This window comes from Apteryx rowi, unplaced genomic scaffold (genome assembly GCF_003343035.1).
Source record: "Apteryx rowi isolate R43461 unplaced genomic scaffold, aptRow1 scaffold_47, whole genome shotgun sequence".
NCBI classification, from domain to species: Eukaryota; Metazoa; Chordata; class Aves; order Apterygiformes; family Apterygidae; genus Apteryx; species Apteryx rowi.
Window position 1 is genome coordinate 97,605 of NW_020450727.1, and position 19,595 is coordinate 117,199.

The following is a 19,595-nucleotide window of genomic DNA, read 5'->3' on the forward strand; positions in this document are numbered from 1 at the left end:
AAATGTTGATTTAATTTTCATTTGTTCAGTAATGCTTGCATAATATTTATTTTTAGTTCTTTTTAGATTCAGACATCTCTTTAAAAGGTCCAGTCCGTAGGGATCTTGTGGTAATATTATGAATATAGAAGAAAAGGGAAGAGATGTCTTTGCTAGATATAGCTATAGCTTCAGTAGACCAATACATGGAAGAAATGAGAACCAGAAGAGGTTACATCAAGAGAAGAGAGTTCCTCACAGCTAAAAGACCACACATCTAATAAAATCTCCAATGCAAAATCATACTCTCTTTTAGAGCTGAAGTAATATTGCTTCATTTTTGAACTGTAGCAGCACTTGGAATTTGAGGCCTACAGTCATGATAAAAGGGGTTGATTACTACAGTAAAATGGCTTTAGGTTCTGTATTTGTATAAGGATTTTTTCTTGTTTCATTGCTTTCCTGCTTTTTTCCTGTTCAATACTGCTATTGGCCTTATTAACAAAGATCTTAAAATGAGCTCAAAACTACATATTAAAAGGAAGAGATTGTACTCTAGATCTGAGTGGTTTTGGACAATAGTTGCAAAAGTAATGAACGTTCATTCTGCACCATAAACTGCATCTGAGAGCAAACAAGAATAGTAATTTTGCTTAACTTTAATTTAGGAGAGACCACTTTCCTTGATTTCCTAGTCCCAACAATAGGCTTGGATGGAGGAGAAAATCCTGCTGAAAACATTATTTAATCCAAATAGCATTTCATTTTTGTGGAATTGCTTAGAAATCATTGAGATTAACCTAGCCTAATAATCTGAGAGCCTTCTATAAAATTGATGAGAGTATGAAGGTTCCTATGTCATCTCTTCCTTTAGCTCTTTAAGAAAACAGAACACACATTACATTTCATTTGTGTAGTCACCTTCTCTTGCTTACACTCATATAAGGAGTATGGATGATTTTGGCTTTTTGATTCAACTTGAAATGTTGTATTTGGATTAAAAGATCTGAAAATTCAACAGTTCTTCCAAATTCCTTCCCTTATTTTTGACTAGCTAAAATAGTGGCTATAATAAAACCATCTTGGTTCTGTTATCATCTTGTTTACATTTCTGTGTAAATTTTATATGCTGGCTTTTGACTACAGTTTTACAGCAGGTAATTTTGCAGTTTCCTCAAGATCAAAACCCAATAAAGATATTTAAGTCCCTCAGATACAAAAAGCTGACATGTTTCAATATTCAGTACAGCTTCCCTGCCTTAAAGATGCAGAAATGATCATCCATTCAGCTGTCAGGGCTTTGTGTCTAGCATTGGACTGGGTCCACCAAGATATTGACAAAATAATATTTTTCATTTCATATAGCATTTCCTAGAAACAGACCATTTTAACATTATATTTAGATTTGTGGACTGCTAGCATCTTCCATAGTTTTACACAAGATGTTTTATGGGTGGGATGCTTTTAAATGCTGTTTTATTTAAAAATCCTCAACTAATTTGGGAATATATGTATAGACACTGTGAGTAGCAACCATTGCTGAAGGAGGAGAGTAACTCATGCCAAATATCCAATGGAGATGGATGCTACTAGGCAGAGAATTAGAGAATATACTAGTCAATGATTATTTTTTATCCTTTTACTGCCAGTTTCAAGCCAGTATTGGAGCCCCAGCAATATTTGTGTCATCTATAGTGTACAATGATTATAACTGCAGGTGCACTTCATTTCTAGTTTTGTCTCAAACCCTTTTCTTTCTTTCACCTCCATGAGCCCCACTGGTCTAAAGGAAGAGAGAGGGAAGAAGACAGCAGGCCAGTAAGAGAGAGAGTTGGGAGGGGTATCAGGAGAAGAAGACCTATCCAAACCTATCTAAAACTGTGTGAATTTATGACAGTTATTCTGACCTAACTCCATATTTCCTGGGTACCTGAAATATATGTCCCCACATTGCAACCCTTCTTTAATAAGTGCCCTCTTAGACTTGTGATTTTAAGAAATGAACACACAAACCCAGAAAGGGGGAAAAACATTCACCAGCCCTTTCTATGTGAAATGCCTGAAGCAAGGTTCTCAGAGTCAATAAGTCTAGTTGAATGAAGAGTCGTCTAACTTGCAGCAGCATTGGTTTAACAGTGATTGAGATAAACAGGAAGACACAGGAAAAGATGGATGTTAAATCAAGGTTCTTTACTCAAAGGCAAGATATAATACAGTTTATTCAACTTTGGAAGTTTGTCATTGCAAATAGAATAAATCTTATCATCTAATACTGCTGGTAAAACACACCAGTTATAACTGCATTCCTGCTTTTACCAGCGGAACTGGAATGAAATGACATTTCATCAAAGTTGAATATCACTAAAATTTTTTTAAAAGAAAACTCATTACAGCCAGTATGGCTTTTGCCACCTAATATCATGTTCACTTTAGTAAGATGTCAGGAAACTTGGCTTTCCCATCATGTGCTGTCCCAGGGTTCATAGAGACCTTTTAAACACTGCAATATTTAGGCTTGATATCATGCCAAGTTTCCCAGTGCAGAGCATTACTCTTAAAAACTTTTCATTCCCTAAGCCACTTGTTTCACAATCTAAATTATGAGAAGAGTTTCACTGTTTAAAAGAGAAAAGTTAATAAAATGTCTTTTTGTTAACAATGAATTTTTCAACATCTTTTTTTAAGTAAGTTTTAAGTAAGTAGAAACAGTGAGGGTTTTTGAGTAGATTGCTAAGGACACTAAAGTCTTCCATCCAGCCAAAGACAAATACAGACTGACCAACACCAGTACCTGAGCTTTGCAATGATGTCACACAACAGCAAAAAGATAAATTAATCTTATATTCAATCAGTTTCCGTTGAAAAGCAATAATGTGTGTTTTCTCTTCTTTATGTACACACAACTGTGAGTTTTATTTGAGAAACGAAGTTCCAGCTTCTTTCTCTTGAGCCGGCAAACAATAATAGTCCTATAAAGAGTGCTTGACTTTATTTCTAATTGCATGGGAATAAGCAATGTAGAATTTAAAGTTCTATATTGCATTATGAATATGAAACAACCATCAGTCAATCTCTCCTGTGGTGTGTGTCTAAGAAACTAGTATGAAAAAGCTGGATCCATTTCTGCTGTGGTCACTTTTTTCCTGTTGTTCCCTCATTTTCCCTGATTTTTTTTTCTGTACTCTTCAGTTTTACCTACCTCAGTCTAAATAAACCCAGAAATAATTTTAACTGAAATGAGAATAAGAGCCAGATTTCAGGGGAGTAAGTCCAATTTATATTATGAGTTGCTCTGAAGTGAAGCACATTGGCTGGAATTTTCAAGCAACTGCAAGAAACGTGAAGTAAACTTTATCGTTGTTGTGGTCTAATCCATTTCCTTCATTGTCTGAAAATGCAGCAGAACTCTGATACAAATTTTACAAATAGTGGTTCCCCTACCATACATACTCACACAGCTCTCAAGTAGTAGGAAAATATTCTTGGTGGGGGTCTGAAAGTAATAAGACTGCTTCAGAGACAAAGCAATGCTTCTGCTTCAGCTTGCTGTCAGCTAGTGTCTTTAATGCATAAAAATATAGCTAGCCCCATTACTTAAGTGCAGGTCCTAGTAACAATATAAAACATAGATGACAGCCTTTACCATCATCTCAGCATGGTGTTTAATGGCTGCTTGAAGGTACTGTATAATCTTTTGGATGGCTTAATCGTTCCTTATTTTATTGCTCAAAGGAGAAGAGGGGTTATTAACCTTGGTGTTCTCACAATATTTTCAGAGTAGATCTTCGTTGAATAAGTAGTGCCACTTAGATTACTAAGGAGAGGATCTAAGGTTTATACAACACTTGCTGTTGGCAAGTTAAACAGAAAGGAGTGTGCTGACCCTTATAATCTTAAAAGATTTTGTTGAAGAGCATGGAATTGCTCAATCTTGAACAAGGTGAAATCTCAAATCCCAAACGACTTACTGCTAAACAACAGGCAAATAAAAACAGACAGTGTTGCTGGCAAGGTATTTCTCTTTCCAGTGATAATCTCATTTCAGTATAATTATTCATTTTAATTATTTTCGAAAGGTCTGATTTTCTAAACAGCACTGTTCCTAATGAGAAGGGGGAGAAAGAATAAGGAGAAGTAACTGGTGGAAAATGGGTATAATCTTTCTTGACTATGTCACTTGCCCAAATGAGTAGTAACTGAAGGTTTGTCACCATCTAATGCTTGTTCATTGGTTTGTGTGAAATGGTGATCTGAATCCTCTAGGATTTGAAGAGCACTTGCAGCACAGATGGCAATAATTAGCATCATTGCTGACAGTCTCAATAACTAGGCCAAGCGTTGAATAGAGATGAAAACTTAATTTACCTTCTTATCTTTAAAGGTTTTTTCCTCATGTCAGGGTTCAGCCAGACTGGAAGAGCAGCCAAAAGAAGTTTGTTTTATCTGGTGCCTGCACTATGCTTGTTCTTTGCAACAAAGCAAACATTTCAACTTCTAGAGCTGGCAAATCATGCAGTACATACAAACATAAACTGTTCCAAGTAAAATTGAAATCCAACTTAGAGAACACCAACAGATAATGAATCCACACTTGTAAAGGAATGATAACAAGCTTTAGACATTGACAAAAGCTGAAGTGAAACTCTAGCAAAATGCAATACTGCCAAAATACTTCTGTAATAACCTTCTTTGTCACATCTTTAGCTGTACAGTAACTATAGCTTGAATGAAATTTGTCCATGCATGAAACTCCATGCGGGGATAGCTGTCAAGGACATTCATAAATCTTTCTCTAACTTTTTGATTTCTCGTTGCCTTAAACATTTTCTAGTGGATGTAGACTCTTGTGTAGTGAATTTAAGTCAATGATAATAGGCTTGCTTTCCTCTCTTACCCCAGATCTCTAGGAGAAAATCACTGCATCACCAAGAGGGTCTTTGCACTGGCCATGAATGGGCTGGCAAGATTACCATGAGATGGATTAGGGAATTTGATGACATGTATAAGTATGCGGATTTTACAGCCTAGATATGCCACTTAAGGGTTGGTAGAGGGAGCAAGAGTCAACCTACTGTGTAAAATTCCCAATAAATGTATTAGGCCTGGTAGAGATCATGAATTTCACAGAAGTTCAGTCTGCCCTAGGACCTAGTAATTGAAGCTTAACCTTCCAAACTGCTTTACAGTACTTTTTAATTTTGTCATGGTACTTGCTAAGTTTACTGAAAGTAGGAATGGATATTCTGCCCTGATTATTGCTCTATTTCCTATTCTAGGTTCTATCCTTAGGAGCTGATGTTCTACCAGAATATAAGCTCCAGACACCTCGCATCAACAAGTTTACTATATTGCACTATAGTCCTTTCAAAGCTGTTTGGGACTGGCTCATTTTGTTGCTAGTAATATACACCGCCATATTCACCCCTTACTCTGCTGCTTTCCTTCTGAATGATAGTGAAGAACGGAAGAGAAGAGAGTGTGGATATTCCTGCAGCCCACTGAATGTGGTAGACTTAATTGTGGATATTATGTTTATCATTGACATTCTAATAAACTTCAGAACAACATATGTAAATCAGAATGAAGAAGTGGTAAGTGACCCAGCAAAAATAGCAATTCACTACTTCAAAGGCTGGTTCCTAATTGACATGGTTGCTGCAATACCTTTTGACCTGCTGATTTTTGGCTCTGGCTCTGAAGAGGTAAGCTTAAATAAATGAGAAGTCTTTCAGTCTCAAGTTTTGATTTTAATATGATAATCTGCTATATCCAAATATAATTTCTCTTGTCAATGAATATGTTGTTTAGTAGTCCCATGCCATATTTTAAAATTAAACTAAAATTAAATCTTTATTAGTAGAATAATATAGGACATTAGCTTTCATTGACAGGAGAACAAGTTGAAAGATTCTGCTAGTGTTTTTTCATTTTACCATATTTGATACTGTCTTTATAAATAATGAAATAAATATATCATGTACTAAGGATTTGTTCCAATGCTTTTATTTAACTACTTATGTTCCTTTGATTTACTGCTTGCTTTGTAAAAACTGCCCATAATACATATGAGTGTTGGCTGGCATTAAAGCATTAAAATAAATTCTCTCTCTACAAAATCTTTACATCAGATATTTACTCGATGTAAAAGAGATTAGTTCAAGCGTAGTAAACTATATTAGTTAATACCAGTTAACAACAGGATTTGGCAGTTGTCTGTTGTTTCAAGAATGCGTACTTCCAAAAGAAAGAAAAAGGATTATTTGGGGTTAACCTTGCCAGACTGGCAGTCCAGATGACTAATATCTTTGCCTTATCCATAGGATAGGTTAACAAAGTGTTCAGTGTATGCATCTGAAAATTGCCCAAAGGTGTATAAAACATACACTATATTCTAGATGTCCGACCCAGTTCTGCCTCCTTCTAAAGCATTTGTATTTAATTTAAGAAAGGCTAAAGTTATAGCGTATTTTTTGATGAAAACTGAACTGACAAGTAGAGATTATTTTTGTGATGTCTAGAATACAGCAGTTAGAAAAAAAGCAGCAAACCCAGCAAAATATGAGGTTCTGTCATTTTTCAAAGGACACAATAAATCCATTTTTAAAAAATACAATTTTTCGTGACGTAAGGGAACAGAAAGTTTTGTGAGCAAGTGTGTATCTCATTAACAGAGAAGAGAAAAGTGAAAACTACAGATTAATTGGCAACCTTAGCATGAATCATACTAATCTGACTGGATCCCTCGGTATTACAACATAGAGACTGTTACGTGCACATACACAAAAATCAAAAATAGGTTTTCATTTCAAAATGACTTCCTTTTTATTAAAGGAAAGCTCCTGACAAGAATGAAAAGCCATTTGCTGTGAGAGCAAATATGTCTGCTCCAAGAGCCTGATCAAATTTTAAGCCTATCCTAGCTATTCTCACAAAGTCCTGTAAACATAATTAAACATGCCTTTAAGGGTCAGTAGAAAACAACTGGCACATACCTGCATGCACCCTGAGAATCTTATGACATTATTCAATCTTAAAAAAATTCAGAAGTAGGATGAATATCACTCATGCTTTTCTTAATTCACTTTCTTAAACTTTATATAATAAAATTTTTTCCCTCTCCTGTACTTCTGAATAGTCATTATGGTAATGTGATCTAGTTCAGCATTCATAGAAATCAACAGTAACATTCCTCATCAATAGTGATATTCCTACTAATTTTAACAAGAGCATACACATCGAAGGTAAATGAGTAGTCTGGAGATAAATGTAGGGAACAGGATGCAGTAAAAATACATTTTATTGAAGGACTGCAATAAGAGGAGAGAGATAGTAATTTAAAGGACAGAGGGAACATGTTAATAGTTCTCTTACCGAAAAAGAACTTTTCTATACAGAAGTTGACTAAAAAGCTCAGAGATTCAACAGAAACTTTGCTCATCTTTGGCATTCATTATCTGTGATAGGTATCATTCTTTTAGGATTTTTTTTGAGTTATTATCTAACTACCTGGTAGGAAACGTAGACTGTTTTGCTAGTATAGACACATGAAAGGAAATTATTTTGACAATGACATTACCTCAAACTTGGACTAAATCATTCCCTTTCAAGGGTGGTCTGCTTCCATTTCTGATCACTGAGCACTCATTACTGTGCCGACAATTTTTTCAGTGTTAGGAGGTGTGGCACAACAAGAAGGAATTACAACAGCAATCAAGTCCAAGGCTCACTGAAGGTGTGCTTTTTGGATCACACCCTGAATATCATTCTTCCACCCCTCCCCTATTACAGACATGCTTAAAGTGGAGAGCCAGATGCTGAAGTGATAAGGTAATGGTACAGATTAGTAGTAAACAAGTACTCCTAAAGGCTTGTTCTGTATGGCAGATATAAGTAAATTAATTATTTATTCCATCCAAAGATAATAACTGAACAGTTTCACTAGCTGGAAAATCTAGTTTTTTATCTAAGCAGCAATGAGGTCATCCACCTTATGACCAGTTCATCATGCCATCATGACTTCTGTCTCTCGTTCACGGCATTGAACATGCTGATTACTTTCTCTAAGCTGCTATTTGCTTAGTTTTGCTTCCTACACTGCAAACTGTAATATTTCCACAATGAACCATTTTTGATAGTTTAGCAAGAGGAAGCAAATGTAAAACTGTTAGAATGAAGCTCCGTTCATTTAATAGATTTTTTTCAGTCATGAGGGTTATCTTTTTAATGAAATAGCTCTTTTTTGCTATCTTGAGATTCTTCACATAAGACCCCCTACTAACAATTGTATTGCACATTCTTTTTATTAAACAACATAAGCTCCAAAGAGAACTCCATGTGTGCTCACCCAGCCTTAAAAAACCTTGATATCAAACCGAGTCTACAAAGGGCAGGAGATAATAGTCCAAACACCACTTGCAGCACTATCTGAATGCTTCCATTTGAGCCATACTTTGTCAGCCATAGGAAAGCAACAGAGTAAGGACAGTTGACTTTCCAATTTCTAAATGAGGAACTAATATAATGTAAAATTAACTTTCCTGTTTAAATAGGCTCTTAACACAAACTGATTATGGCTGGTGGTAAACCATTGGCTTTTTCTTTTGTGTGTGTATTTCCAATGTTGAGTGACACCCTGATACTTGGGGAGATAAGAAGAATGGACACATGGATTTTGACTTTCTATTATTTGGATAGTATATTTTTGATCATGCTGCTCAGCTGAGGAGTCTGGCTTGAATTTTAAACAAATATAGGTGTAGTGGCACATCTCTTTAAAGCACACACATAGATGTTGTGCATGTACAAGTGGAATGCGGTTTAAGATTACTGGACATCTTTAGGTGTGTACTTTTTAAAAAATGCACTTTTTCATGTATCCATCATCTTTTCACTTCAAAGTTTGACACATCGTAGTCAAAAACTACGATCAGCTAGGTGTATAGATAAGCAGAGTTTCTTCCCGWTCTTCTAGAATCTACCTCAGTAAAACATACAGGCAAATGAAGAAAATGGCTTCATCAAGAAAATTTTCATATTTATAGTTTAATTAAATTGAGGTGAGAAATAACACTCAACTAAAATATGCAGAAAAGCATGAAGGCTTTTGCTGTTTGTACAAATAATAGTGATCAAAGCTGTTTTACAGCACATAATTAAAACTATGCCAACAGAAAAAATGTTGCCTTAGGAAATAAAAATAAATACATCATCATGTGTAAATCCAGCATACTCATGAAATGTAAGACTCAATGTGTCTTCTATTGGTAACAACACATCAAGAAAATAAAGATTTTGGGGGCTAAAATGAAGACATATAAATCAAATCACTCTTGTTCCTCTCAGTTTTGATATGACTCTTACTCAGTCCCTTACATAATATATCTGTTAAAGTGAACTGAAAAGAATATCACACAGTTCTAGAATTAGAGATTGAACCTAATCCTGTCCTGACTGCAGCTTCGCTGTTTGAATGAGTAGATTTTGCCCTCCCTTAAAATTAAAATCTATTTGAAAATCAAGTTCAGGAAACACCTCAGGAAAAGAGTAATATCATAGTTTCCAGTGCTCACTTGCAAAACCTATTCCAAGGAATTTTGAGTCTTCCATACTCAAGACTGCATAGCTGGTCTTATAGGCAGTCTGCCTTTGCATTAGCAGCTCTGTGGACTGATATCTTCCCAGGCTGGGATCATGCAATATCAGGGTAGAATCTTTGGAAATTGTTTAGTTGTCTGGCTAATTTTAGAGAAGCATTTAGTATTCATTTTGTCTTCCCTTAATTATATTTTTCAAGATGAAGCAAGAGAAATCCCAGCACTGCTTCTGCAGACAGTTCTTCTGAGACCCTTTTGGTAGTCCTTTATCAGCTGCAGTTGGAGAACCAGCACCCTGCTGCAAATAAGAAGTTTTGGTTAGTTGTTATAGTTTTGTTTAACTGCTGTTTATACTAGCATTTTCAGTATGACGATGCGTATAACATAAAGATCTTCAACAATGGCACAGCTCATAGGAGGCTATTAAGCAAATGGAGCAGACAGAATGAAAGGTCAAATTCTGTCATGTATTAGAGATTTTTCGGAGAGAGAGAATATAGTAAACTGTGCTTGGTGCTGTTATGCTCATATTTAACAGATTTATTTGCAGGCTGCAAAAAAGGACATGAAGGTTGGTGATGGTTTTACCAAAAAATTTAGGTGACAGGAAATTATTGAGAACCTGAGGAGGACCTAACAATACCAGGAAGCTGGAAAAGACCCTGGCAGATGAAATACTGTGTAAGCAAATGCACGTTAATGCACATTGGAAGAGACAGTTTGAGCTACTCATATACATCAGTCAGTTATTTAGTTTAAAAAAGAGACAAGAGATGACATTATAGAGATTTAGACATTAATGATAATGGATGTCATGAAGAAAGCAAAAAAAAAAAAGAACTAGAGCAAAACTAAGGATTTGGCCATCAGTGATAAAGTCCTGAGTCATAAATGGCTCTTAACACAGACAGAATACCAATTATGCCCTTTAATTAATTAGCTAATACCAGCTCACTCTTCCAGTCTACTGGTACAATAATAACTTCTGAATGATACCCTCTGCAATCAGAGAGAGTTATGCCCTCTTGTTTCAAATCATGCTGTCATCAATTGTTGTCCAGCACTGTCATAGTCAGCTTAACATCAGGGCTAAACTAATCTCACTATTAAAAAGATATGACTAATCAGAGTTAAGGAAAATCCATTGTAGTAGGTAATGATTTGGTAAGAAAAGTTCAGTGTCCTATACTTAGAAAATGTAATATCCATGAACTCTTGTTTTTACAAGGTCATTTTTATTACACCAGAAGGCAAATAACTGATAAAATTTAACTTTTCTTCAAGCTTCTCAATAGGAGAACTGAAAAATTCTTCCTAAAAAATAAAGATATCATGTCTCTTATTGCTTAGCTCGTGGAAAGAATTGTGTAGGCATGAAAGAACCATATAGACATGACCTGTGACTTATTTTTTGTGCTATTATTAAAGTCAAAACATAAAAACCCAATTATTTACCCCAGGAAAAAAATTAATTACTAACAGTCAAAAATGAAAAGCAGTTCCAGAAGTATATGGCATCTCAGTATCCTTTATCTAGAGGTATTCTGCCTGCAAATTTTTCAGCACTATAAATACCTACTATTATGGGGTCAAACTCTAACATTAGTCTATTCAGAGTCTGTCTATTAAAATGATATTCTTAACAAAGTTATTAAGAACAAACTGTTGCATACAGATGATCATATAGATGAACAAACATGGATGATCATTCCCTCATTTAAGGAAATTTCACTTTCAAGACATTATTGAAGCAATTATTCCTATTAATGTTTTCTTTTGATGGTTCTGTTATTTTCTCACTACACAATTTGTGCCATTCAAGATTATGTATTTTCCCATCCTTCTGAAATTATCACTTTTGATTATTTTTTCCTTTTGAAAAATATATTCTTTTGGGGGACTTATCTCTGGGAACAGTTACAATTGTAGCTAGGACCAGAATCACTATGGGGTAACTACTGCTGTATACACAAATGCACATTTAATCCAGGTTAGCCTCCTGAACTATAGCTGGAAAAACAAAAGGTGTTTTCAAAGGCCATAACAGCACAATGACCAAACAGAGCAAAAATATCAAAATTATGTTAGCTATACTGATTAATAAAATGTTAACTTAGCAAAGTGCAATAGAGACATCTAAGGTGCTCTTTTTTTTACCTTTCTCGATCTTTTTATTAATTTGTAATAAAAAGGAGAATTCAAGGATATAATGTCTGTTTCCACAGAATCTATTTAAAATGGGCATTACCTAAGTTCTCTATCTTTTTAATATATCTTATTAATAAAAAAGGACTTGGTCAATGTCTTGTAGGAGCTTTGAATTCTGAAAGCACTTGAGTATGTGCTGTAGTCCTAATGAATTCCAATTTTGGCATACAGTTAAATGCCTTCTGTAAATGGAATGCTGTTTGCACTGAATATACCATAGTGGGGAAAAATGATTCTGTGTCCATCTCCTACTGGTCCAGATTCACAGTTTCAGTAGTTATGAGATATCTATACACTTCTGGCCCAAATAAATGTTGCTATACCAAAAAAAAAAAAAAAAAAAAAAAAGTCCTGACATGAGTATCCAGCAACTTTTGAACTTGTAGTCCAGCTGATAATATCATGTGTGATTATAACAGCAGCAAGCAATTCAGAGAAAAGAGAAGTGTCTATCAGATTGCTATTTGCACAACTCTTGATGTTAATTTCTGGGACTGGGTGGGATAAGACAGGTAACTGACAGAGCAGGACCTCCACCTCCTCAGGTGCTGTGCAAAGCAAACTATTCTCAGCGAGCTGAGGAATATACCCTGCACCAGGCACAGTTCCAGTGCCAAGTGCTTCTCTCCTGATCCAAGTGGCACATGGAAGGTGGACTGTTACTCTGTGAAAGCTACATCTACACTGAGAAGTGGAAGGCAGGTAAAAACACATCAGATCCTACAGATCATGCTTTCCATCTCTACTGCCAGCTGTATCTTAAGGTCAAAGCATCTCCACTGTGTTAAAGAAAAGTCAAACTCAAGATGTTCACTGGAGCACTGGTTTAAAGTGTATCTGGTTTCACTCGGGCCCATTTCACCCTGAAGAGCTGGGATTTGCTTGTATTATAAACCTCCAGTATACTCCAGAGTTCACGCTAATCCACTGTCTAAGTATGGGATTGACACTGAGGATGTGGAATATTAGCAAGTCTTATCTTAAGAATGGGGTGGCACACTGTTGACATACCTTGGAGTCACAGTCTGCCTTCTGATCTATTTAAGGGGCACTATAACAATATGTTGCTCGGTGTAGAGGTATGACTACATCTATAATAGAATGGTTCCAACAATCCCACTAGAAGGTCCCACTTCTCTAAAGATTGCTCCTGCCATTAAGGGGTCATAATAGGAAAAAGCCTGATCTACCTTACAAAAAGTTTTACCAAATGGCAATATTCACATGCTGAAGCTCTGTCTAAACATAACTCTTTGAAGGAAATGGAGTGTCAAACTGTTGAAGTCACAATCAATGAAACAGCCTTTTTTATAAGGCAATGAGAAATTCACCCTGAAATTATTCTCTGTGATGTTATTAAGTTGAATCAAAAAGTATTACCCCACATTATCCTGTTGCCCATCTACTTAGAAAATACAGACATTTATACATTGGTTTTGCTTGCTGACATGTCCTATGATATATCAGTCTGTATATATTTTTGAGATATATATTCAGTAAGGAAAAAGACTAGAAGAAAGGTGGTGGTGTCACAGGACAATTTCTACTTACTTGTTAAACAACCAATGAGCTTTGATTCAGCTGCCAGTTTCTTCATTTTTGGCATCTCTCACCATCATATATAACAGCGGTTTAATTAGTGCTATTACTCAATTATCACAATGTGTTATTGTAGTATGAGAAAATTACATGTGTTATAAATATACTGAGCTGTCCACTGACAAATGCAGCCAAGAAAGCATGGCTTTTGTTCCAAGGACTTTGTGATTTTACCCTGAAACACAGAAAATATACAAAGATTTAATAAATCATAAAAACTAGTTTAGTACTTCTTGAAAGAAAGCTTTAATATGCCACATACTAACACTGGAGTGTTTTATAAGTCTAAGAAAACTCTTCTCCAGTTGTTAAGTGTTATGTATTATATATGCATGCTAAAAAAGAAAAAAATGCACTAAAAACTGTCTTGACATTTACTGTGCTTTACTATACATTCAGACTTAATGGAGGAAAAAATGGTGCTAAGCTCTCTTTGAAATAGTGTAGTTACTATTTATAATGTTGTTGACAATCTCTTTTACAAGGAATTAACAACAAGCCTGAAAAGGATTCACTGATTGATTTGAAAATTGTAAATTGACATTGCTAAATATTAGGTTCCTTTACAAAGAACATCTGAAATCCAGTCCCCAAGGGGGCTGCAATGGAACATGGTACAGCTCTGGTCTAAAAGCTTAGAATATATTCCTGTTTTATGTCTGACTCTTTTTTTTTTTTTTTAATGTTGGAGTACTTTTATTAGTGGCTATCTACAACACCTACAAGCCATAGGATGAAAGATGCAAAGAGAAAATTAATCTGGAATATGGCAACAAGAACTTTTCCATGATTTTCTGTTCACAATGGCTCCTCTTTTACCTGTGTTGAGCCTTTTGACCATGACACACAGGAAGAATAGATGCAGAATAAGATACTTCTCTTTGGAACATTTCTGTCCTATGTTTTTCTCTCCTCTAGAACTTATATGTCAGAGCATTGCAAGATATCTCTAAGTTATGATCAAATACAGTCACACAGCTTTGTTCAAACATCATAAATACTGATTACCTACTAGGCCAGTCATATGAGTATTTCCAATAACTTGCAGACTTGAGAGTGGCAAAACAACATTAATCTAATGTATCATTTAAATCCATTAAGRTAGATTCAAGAGTCCAGATTAAGTATAATATTCAAAATGATGACTGTCAATATATCTTAATTTTAAAAGTGCATCACAATATTTTCCTCACTATTTTTTATAATAAATTTAATGATTTAAAGAAAATGAAATTAAGATTGCACTGAAATGGGTTACTCTATTGTTTTTGTTTATTCCTAAAAAATTATAGAATTTGCACTGGTTTATTCATGTTGACTAATTGAAAGTACATTTGCTAATAGAGAAAATCAATTTCTAATTATATCTTATTTTTACAGACAACAACATTAATAGGTCTTCTGAAGACAGCTAGACTGCTGCGTTTGGTGAGGGTAGCACGGAAACTGGACAGATATTCAGAATATGGTGCTGCAGTTCTGATGCTCCTCATGTGCATATTTGCACTAATTGCACACTGGCTTGCTTGCATTTGGTATGCCATTGGAAATGTAGAAAGACCTTACTTGTCTCATAAGATTGGCTGGTTGGATTCTCTAGGAGAACAATTAGGAAAGCATTACAATAAAAGTGATGCAAGCTCTGGACCATCCATCAAGGACAAATACGTTACAGCACTTTATTTTACCTTCAGCAGTCTGACAAGTGTAGGATTTGGAAATGTGTCTCCAAACACCAACTCAGAGAAAATCTTTTCCATTTGTGTCATGTTGATTGGCTGTAAGTAGATTTATCTTATTCATTTTTTTTCTTTTTTCTCAGTGTTTGAGCAAATGAATTAACAGAATCTAGGCTAATAAAATTATAGGCATGCAGCCAGAAGGGCAAATTCCCAAGGAAAACAATGGTTATATGTGAAAATACATTGTGGTGACTCATCCAGTATAAGGAAGTCTGAGGTATCAACGTTTCTTTGATTAGACTGGACCAAATTAAATTGGATACTAGACAAAAGCTACAGTTTTTCAAGGTATTTGATCATATATCTAACTAACTGTGACTGCTTTTAAATATTCTTTTCACTAAAAACACATAAAACTGTTTGAGCATTTTAGTAAGCTGGGATGAGATTTCTGAGAATATACTATGCATCCAATGATAAACATGCATCTCTTCCATTCTCATATTACTACCTGAAACAGTGGAATGAGCAGTGTGAGCAGTATAAGCATTATTGTGCACTCCTTACGCTTCTCATGTCTAAGCAATCAAAAGAATAGTCAATTAAACTGTTTTGGTGATTGGATAGAAGGTCTATGCAAGACACAAGCCAACTGGTGGTTGTTAAAAAGAGATTTCCACACTGGATAAGGTAGTACAGAACTGTCTAAGATCATAATATTGTAGAATGATATGGGTTGGAAGGAACCTCTGGAGGTACAACCCCTGCTCAAAGCAGGGCCAGTTTCAGAGTTAGCCTTTTTTCAAGTAGTACTTCAGAGAAAGTATTGTCTGTAGACAGAGTATTGGCAGATCGATCTAAAATGTGTGGCAATTCCTATGTTCCTCTTTTTGGCAAAAAACTGATTAATTTACTGTGTACTTTTATCCCTTCTATAGATCATATTAGTTAAAGGCAATATATATAATGGTAAGGTGTTCTAAAATCAGCCAATACTTCATGGCAAATGTAGTCAATATTTTTTAAAGAAAGAACCATTCTTTAGAGAAGGCCACTGTTTTATTGTTTCAGAGCTTACTTTTTAATTGAATTGCTTTTGTTCAGGACACTGAGAAGGAAAGTTCACCTTTGAAATTTTCACCAAAGTTCAATAGCTGAATGTAAACATTAAAGGGAGTTAGTTCACAGAAGCTTTTCTCCTTTAGATGAAAGGAGTAATGGGCTCTCTTCAGGAAGATATAAATAATAATACACTGATGATACTGTGCTTTCTCCTTTGGTATTTTTACAAAATGCACTTAAACAAAAAGAAGAAAAAAGGGAAGGGAAGAGAAATACACCAAACAGCCTCAGGTCCCAGTCTTCTGATATGATATACTAAGAGAGTCTTATTTCTGTCAGGTCTGGTGTTCAGGTGCATCAGTAGCTTGAAGAATCAGGAGCTGAATTGTCAATGAGTTAATTGAATTATTTACACTGAAATCCTTGTTTTACATGTCCAAAAATTTCCAAATGTTTTGGTACAATTGTCTGACATTCAGATATATTTTAAAATACATCATTGAGATTGGGTACAACAGTACATTATAACCCTCTGTTACCTGAAACTGAGTCCTATAATCTAGTCAACTACATTCAGTTAAATAGAAAAGTTGCCTGACTACTCAAAATCTGTTATTCAGACTGTCAGAAGTGTGCTGTGTATCAGTGTCTGTAAGCAAATCCTGTCTAGGGAAAGGAAATGAGTTTTCAGTGGATTAATGAAGCCATAGCCCATAACTTTGGGATAATCAAGTTATATTTTATTTGTTGATTTAAACTCTGAACCTATAAACTTATGTGTACCTACTTTTCCATTTGTTCTTAACTTTGTACTTAACTTTACCTTAGTTCTACTGAAGTCTGTAAAGTTAGATGAACTGAATTTGCAACACTAAATTCAGGACTATAGATCTCCAAAGATAAATATTGCCAACTTGAATATCATTTAATAATTATTTTTAATATATCTTTGTGAAAGCCTCATCTGCAGAGTTTACTAATTAATACTGATACAATGAAATAATTAACAAGCTACAAGTCAATCATGTCCACATCTCCTTAAAAGTGTTACTAGTCTCATCCAAGCTGTTTTACATATGAAGCACACTGTAAGAACAGTTGCATCATCTGCAGAACCGAATGATATGTCTTAAGTACGTTTTGTTTCTATTTAATCCAGCATTAATGTATGCGAGTATTTTTGGAAACGTATCTGCAATAATCCAAAGACTCTATTCGGGAACTGCACGGTATCACATGCAGATGCTGCGAGTAAAGGAGTTTATACGCTTTCATCAAATCCCTAATCCTTTGAGGCAGCGACTTGAGGAATACTTCCAGCATGCATGGACGTACACCAATGGCATTGACATGAACATGGTATGTTGTTCTATTTTTCAGGCACAAATGCTGAGGTATAGATAAATAGGTGAGAATTTAGAAAGTGCTTGTGAATCTTCATTATTTATAAGCTTTAAGAGTACAAATTTAAGAGGGTGGATATATAGCAGTTATTAAAAATCAAGCAATTTCAAGTTTGGCATCCATATATTTAGGTGCCTTAATTATTACAAGCTGTAGCAGAAATAAAAATCTGAACTCTCATTGTGCATAGGAAAGCTTGGGAACTGCAACTGACTGTCATAAGCTTATGGAAAGAAAAGAAAATGGTGGGCCTGTTTCAAATGTAGTTTCTACAGAATTGTTTATGTTCTTTGGCCTGATTTTCCACTTCCAGTATCAAACAAGTGTACCTTTGTTGGAATCTACAGAGTTACTCTTGTATAAAAACTGCGGAGATCAACTCATTTTTCAAAATTCCATTACATAATCTAGAACAAGTATATTGGGAGTGAATGGAAGAGAGGAGCAAGCAGATGGATTAGCTATGCTTTTCAGAGAGGTTCTAATCATATGATAGTCTTAAAAGTAACTTTCTTACATTCACAAACCCCCAATTCTGTACTGAAAGTCAACATAGTACTAACCAGTCAGCAATCAGCAGAATCTCATTTCTAGGGAGTGGCAGGGTACACTTATATTTTCTGTTCTTCAAGCTTGATTATAGAAATCGATAAAAGACTGTTAACAGTCCTTGTGTGAAACTATATTATAAGCCAGCTAAAAAGAGATAATGTCATTAGCAAAAGTAAGCATCTAGATTTCTGTCTTCTTTTCCAAAGACAGCAACTTTTTTTCTGAAAAGTTAACTCAGATTTGAAGACACTGAGAGCGCAGTGCAATTTCAGGTTCTATGAATCTGTGCTCTCTAAAGGGACACTTTCCAGAGCTATTCTAAGAGTTATAGATTAGAGACTTTGCACAGGTCTTTGAAAGGTTGACAAGAACAAAAAAGGGCTATAAATTTTAGTAACAACTTAGCTAGAATCAACTTCCAAAATTGCAACAGCTTCCATGTCATATCTTTATGTCTGCAAATGACATGCTTTATGCAGTAAACAGAAACAGTGGTCTTGATTAAAAGCTTTTATAAAGCTGGATCAATGACAGCTGGACTTTATGGTTACCATTAAGTAAAACAGATCTTAAAAGTAAGACAATATATATTGGGCTTTACCTCCCACTTCCACGGATAACCTCTTCAGAGGAAAATCATACCCAGAGCAGGACAAGGGTGTTTGTAAAAACCTCTGCTGGGGATTATTGCAGTGGAAGGCAGCATCGGTGGCTTCATCCTACATGGCACTGAATGGTCCTAATTCCCTCTGATGACAATGGGAGTGAGGGATCCTCAGCACTTTGCAGGATCAGGCTCTTAAGCTGCAGGTGGGTGCAGCCTAAGTCTGAACTAGCTCAAATTATTTCTGAAGATATTACAAAACCACATGCACTTTAACTAATTCATCTCCACTAATGGATGTACTAAGAACATCTGTTTCACATGAAATAGTAACTGAAATTGGATGTTGTCAGGTTAAATTTTGCATAATACAGGAATTGGTATATTGCAACTAGTCTTGGGTCTGTCATTAATATGAAATACTAACTAAATGGATTAAACAGCCCATATTCTGCAATATGATTGTGAGGCAGTATGGAGGCTTTGTTTTAAATAAAATCTGAAAAAAATCAAGATTAGTATCCTGTTTTGTTATATTTTATGTCTTTTTATTTCTTATTCACAGTTCTGTCCCTGAAGTTTTATGGCAGTCACTTAATTTTCTTAAAATGTGAGATTGACTATATTACACTTAGTGCAAGGTTAATATGACAATTGTCTGATTTATGTTGTACTTATGAAAGATTTATCTCTTTCCTGTCTGCTTCATACCTAAATACATGGAATAACACCACCCACTGGTAAGAGCAGGAGGTATTTATATCAAATTTAATTCCAGTATAAAGTGTGGAGAATATCCATGTTATCTGTCGGGTTTGGAGCTTGTTCGATGCTTTCTAATTTTAATTGTAACTTTTTGCATGATGAAGGGGTAGATAGCAAAGGGAAAGAATCCAAGTATAATCAGATGTG

The 19,595-nt window shown here is 35.2% G+C and overlaps 1 protein-coding gene across 1 annotated transcript in view; it reads left to right on the top strand.

The window, feature by feature from the left end:
• The window catches only part of KCNH7 (potassium voltage-gated channel subfamily H member 7), a 102,869-nt gene that overhangs the window by 42,540 nt on the left and 40,734 nt on the right, over positions 1 to 19,595 (top strand). The window contains exons 8-10 of the mRNA XM_026078072.1: positions 5,256 to 5,681; positions 14,760 to 15,159; positions 17,283 to 17,482. Coding sequence (XP_025933857.1) covers positions 5,256 to 5,681; positions 14,760 to 15,159; positions 17,283 to 17,482 — 1,026 coding nt within the window. The remainder of the gene's footprint in view (positions 1 to 5,255; positions 5,682 to 14,759; positions 15,160 to 17,282; positions 17,483 to 19,595) is intronic.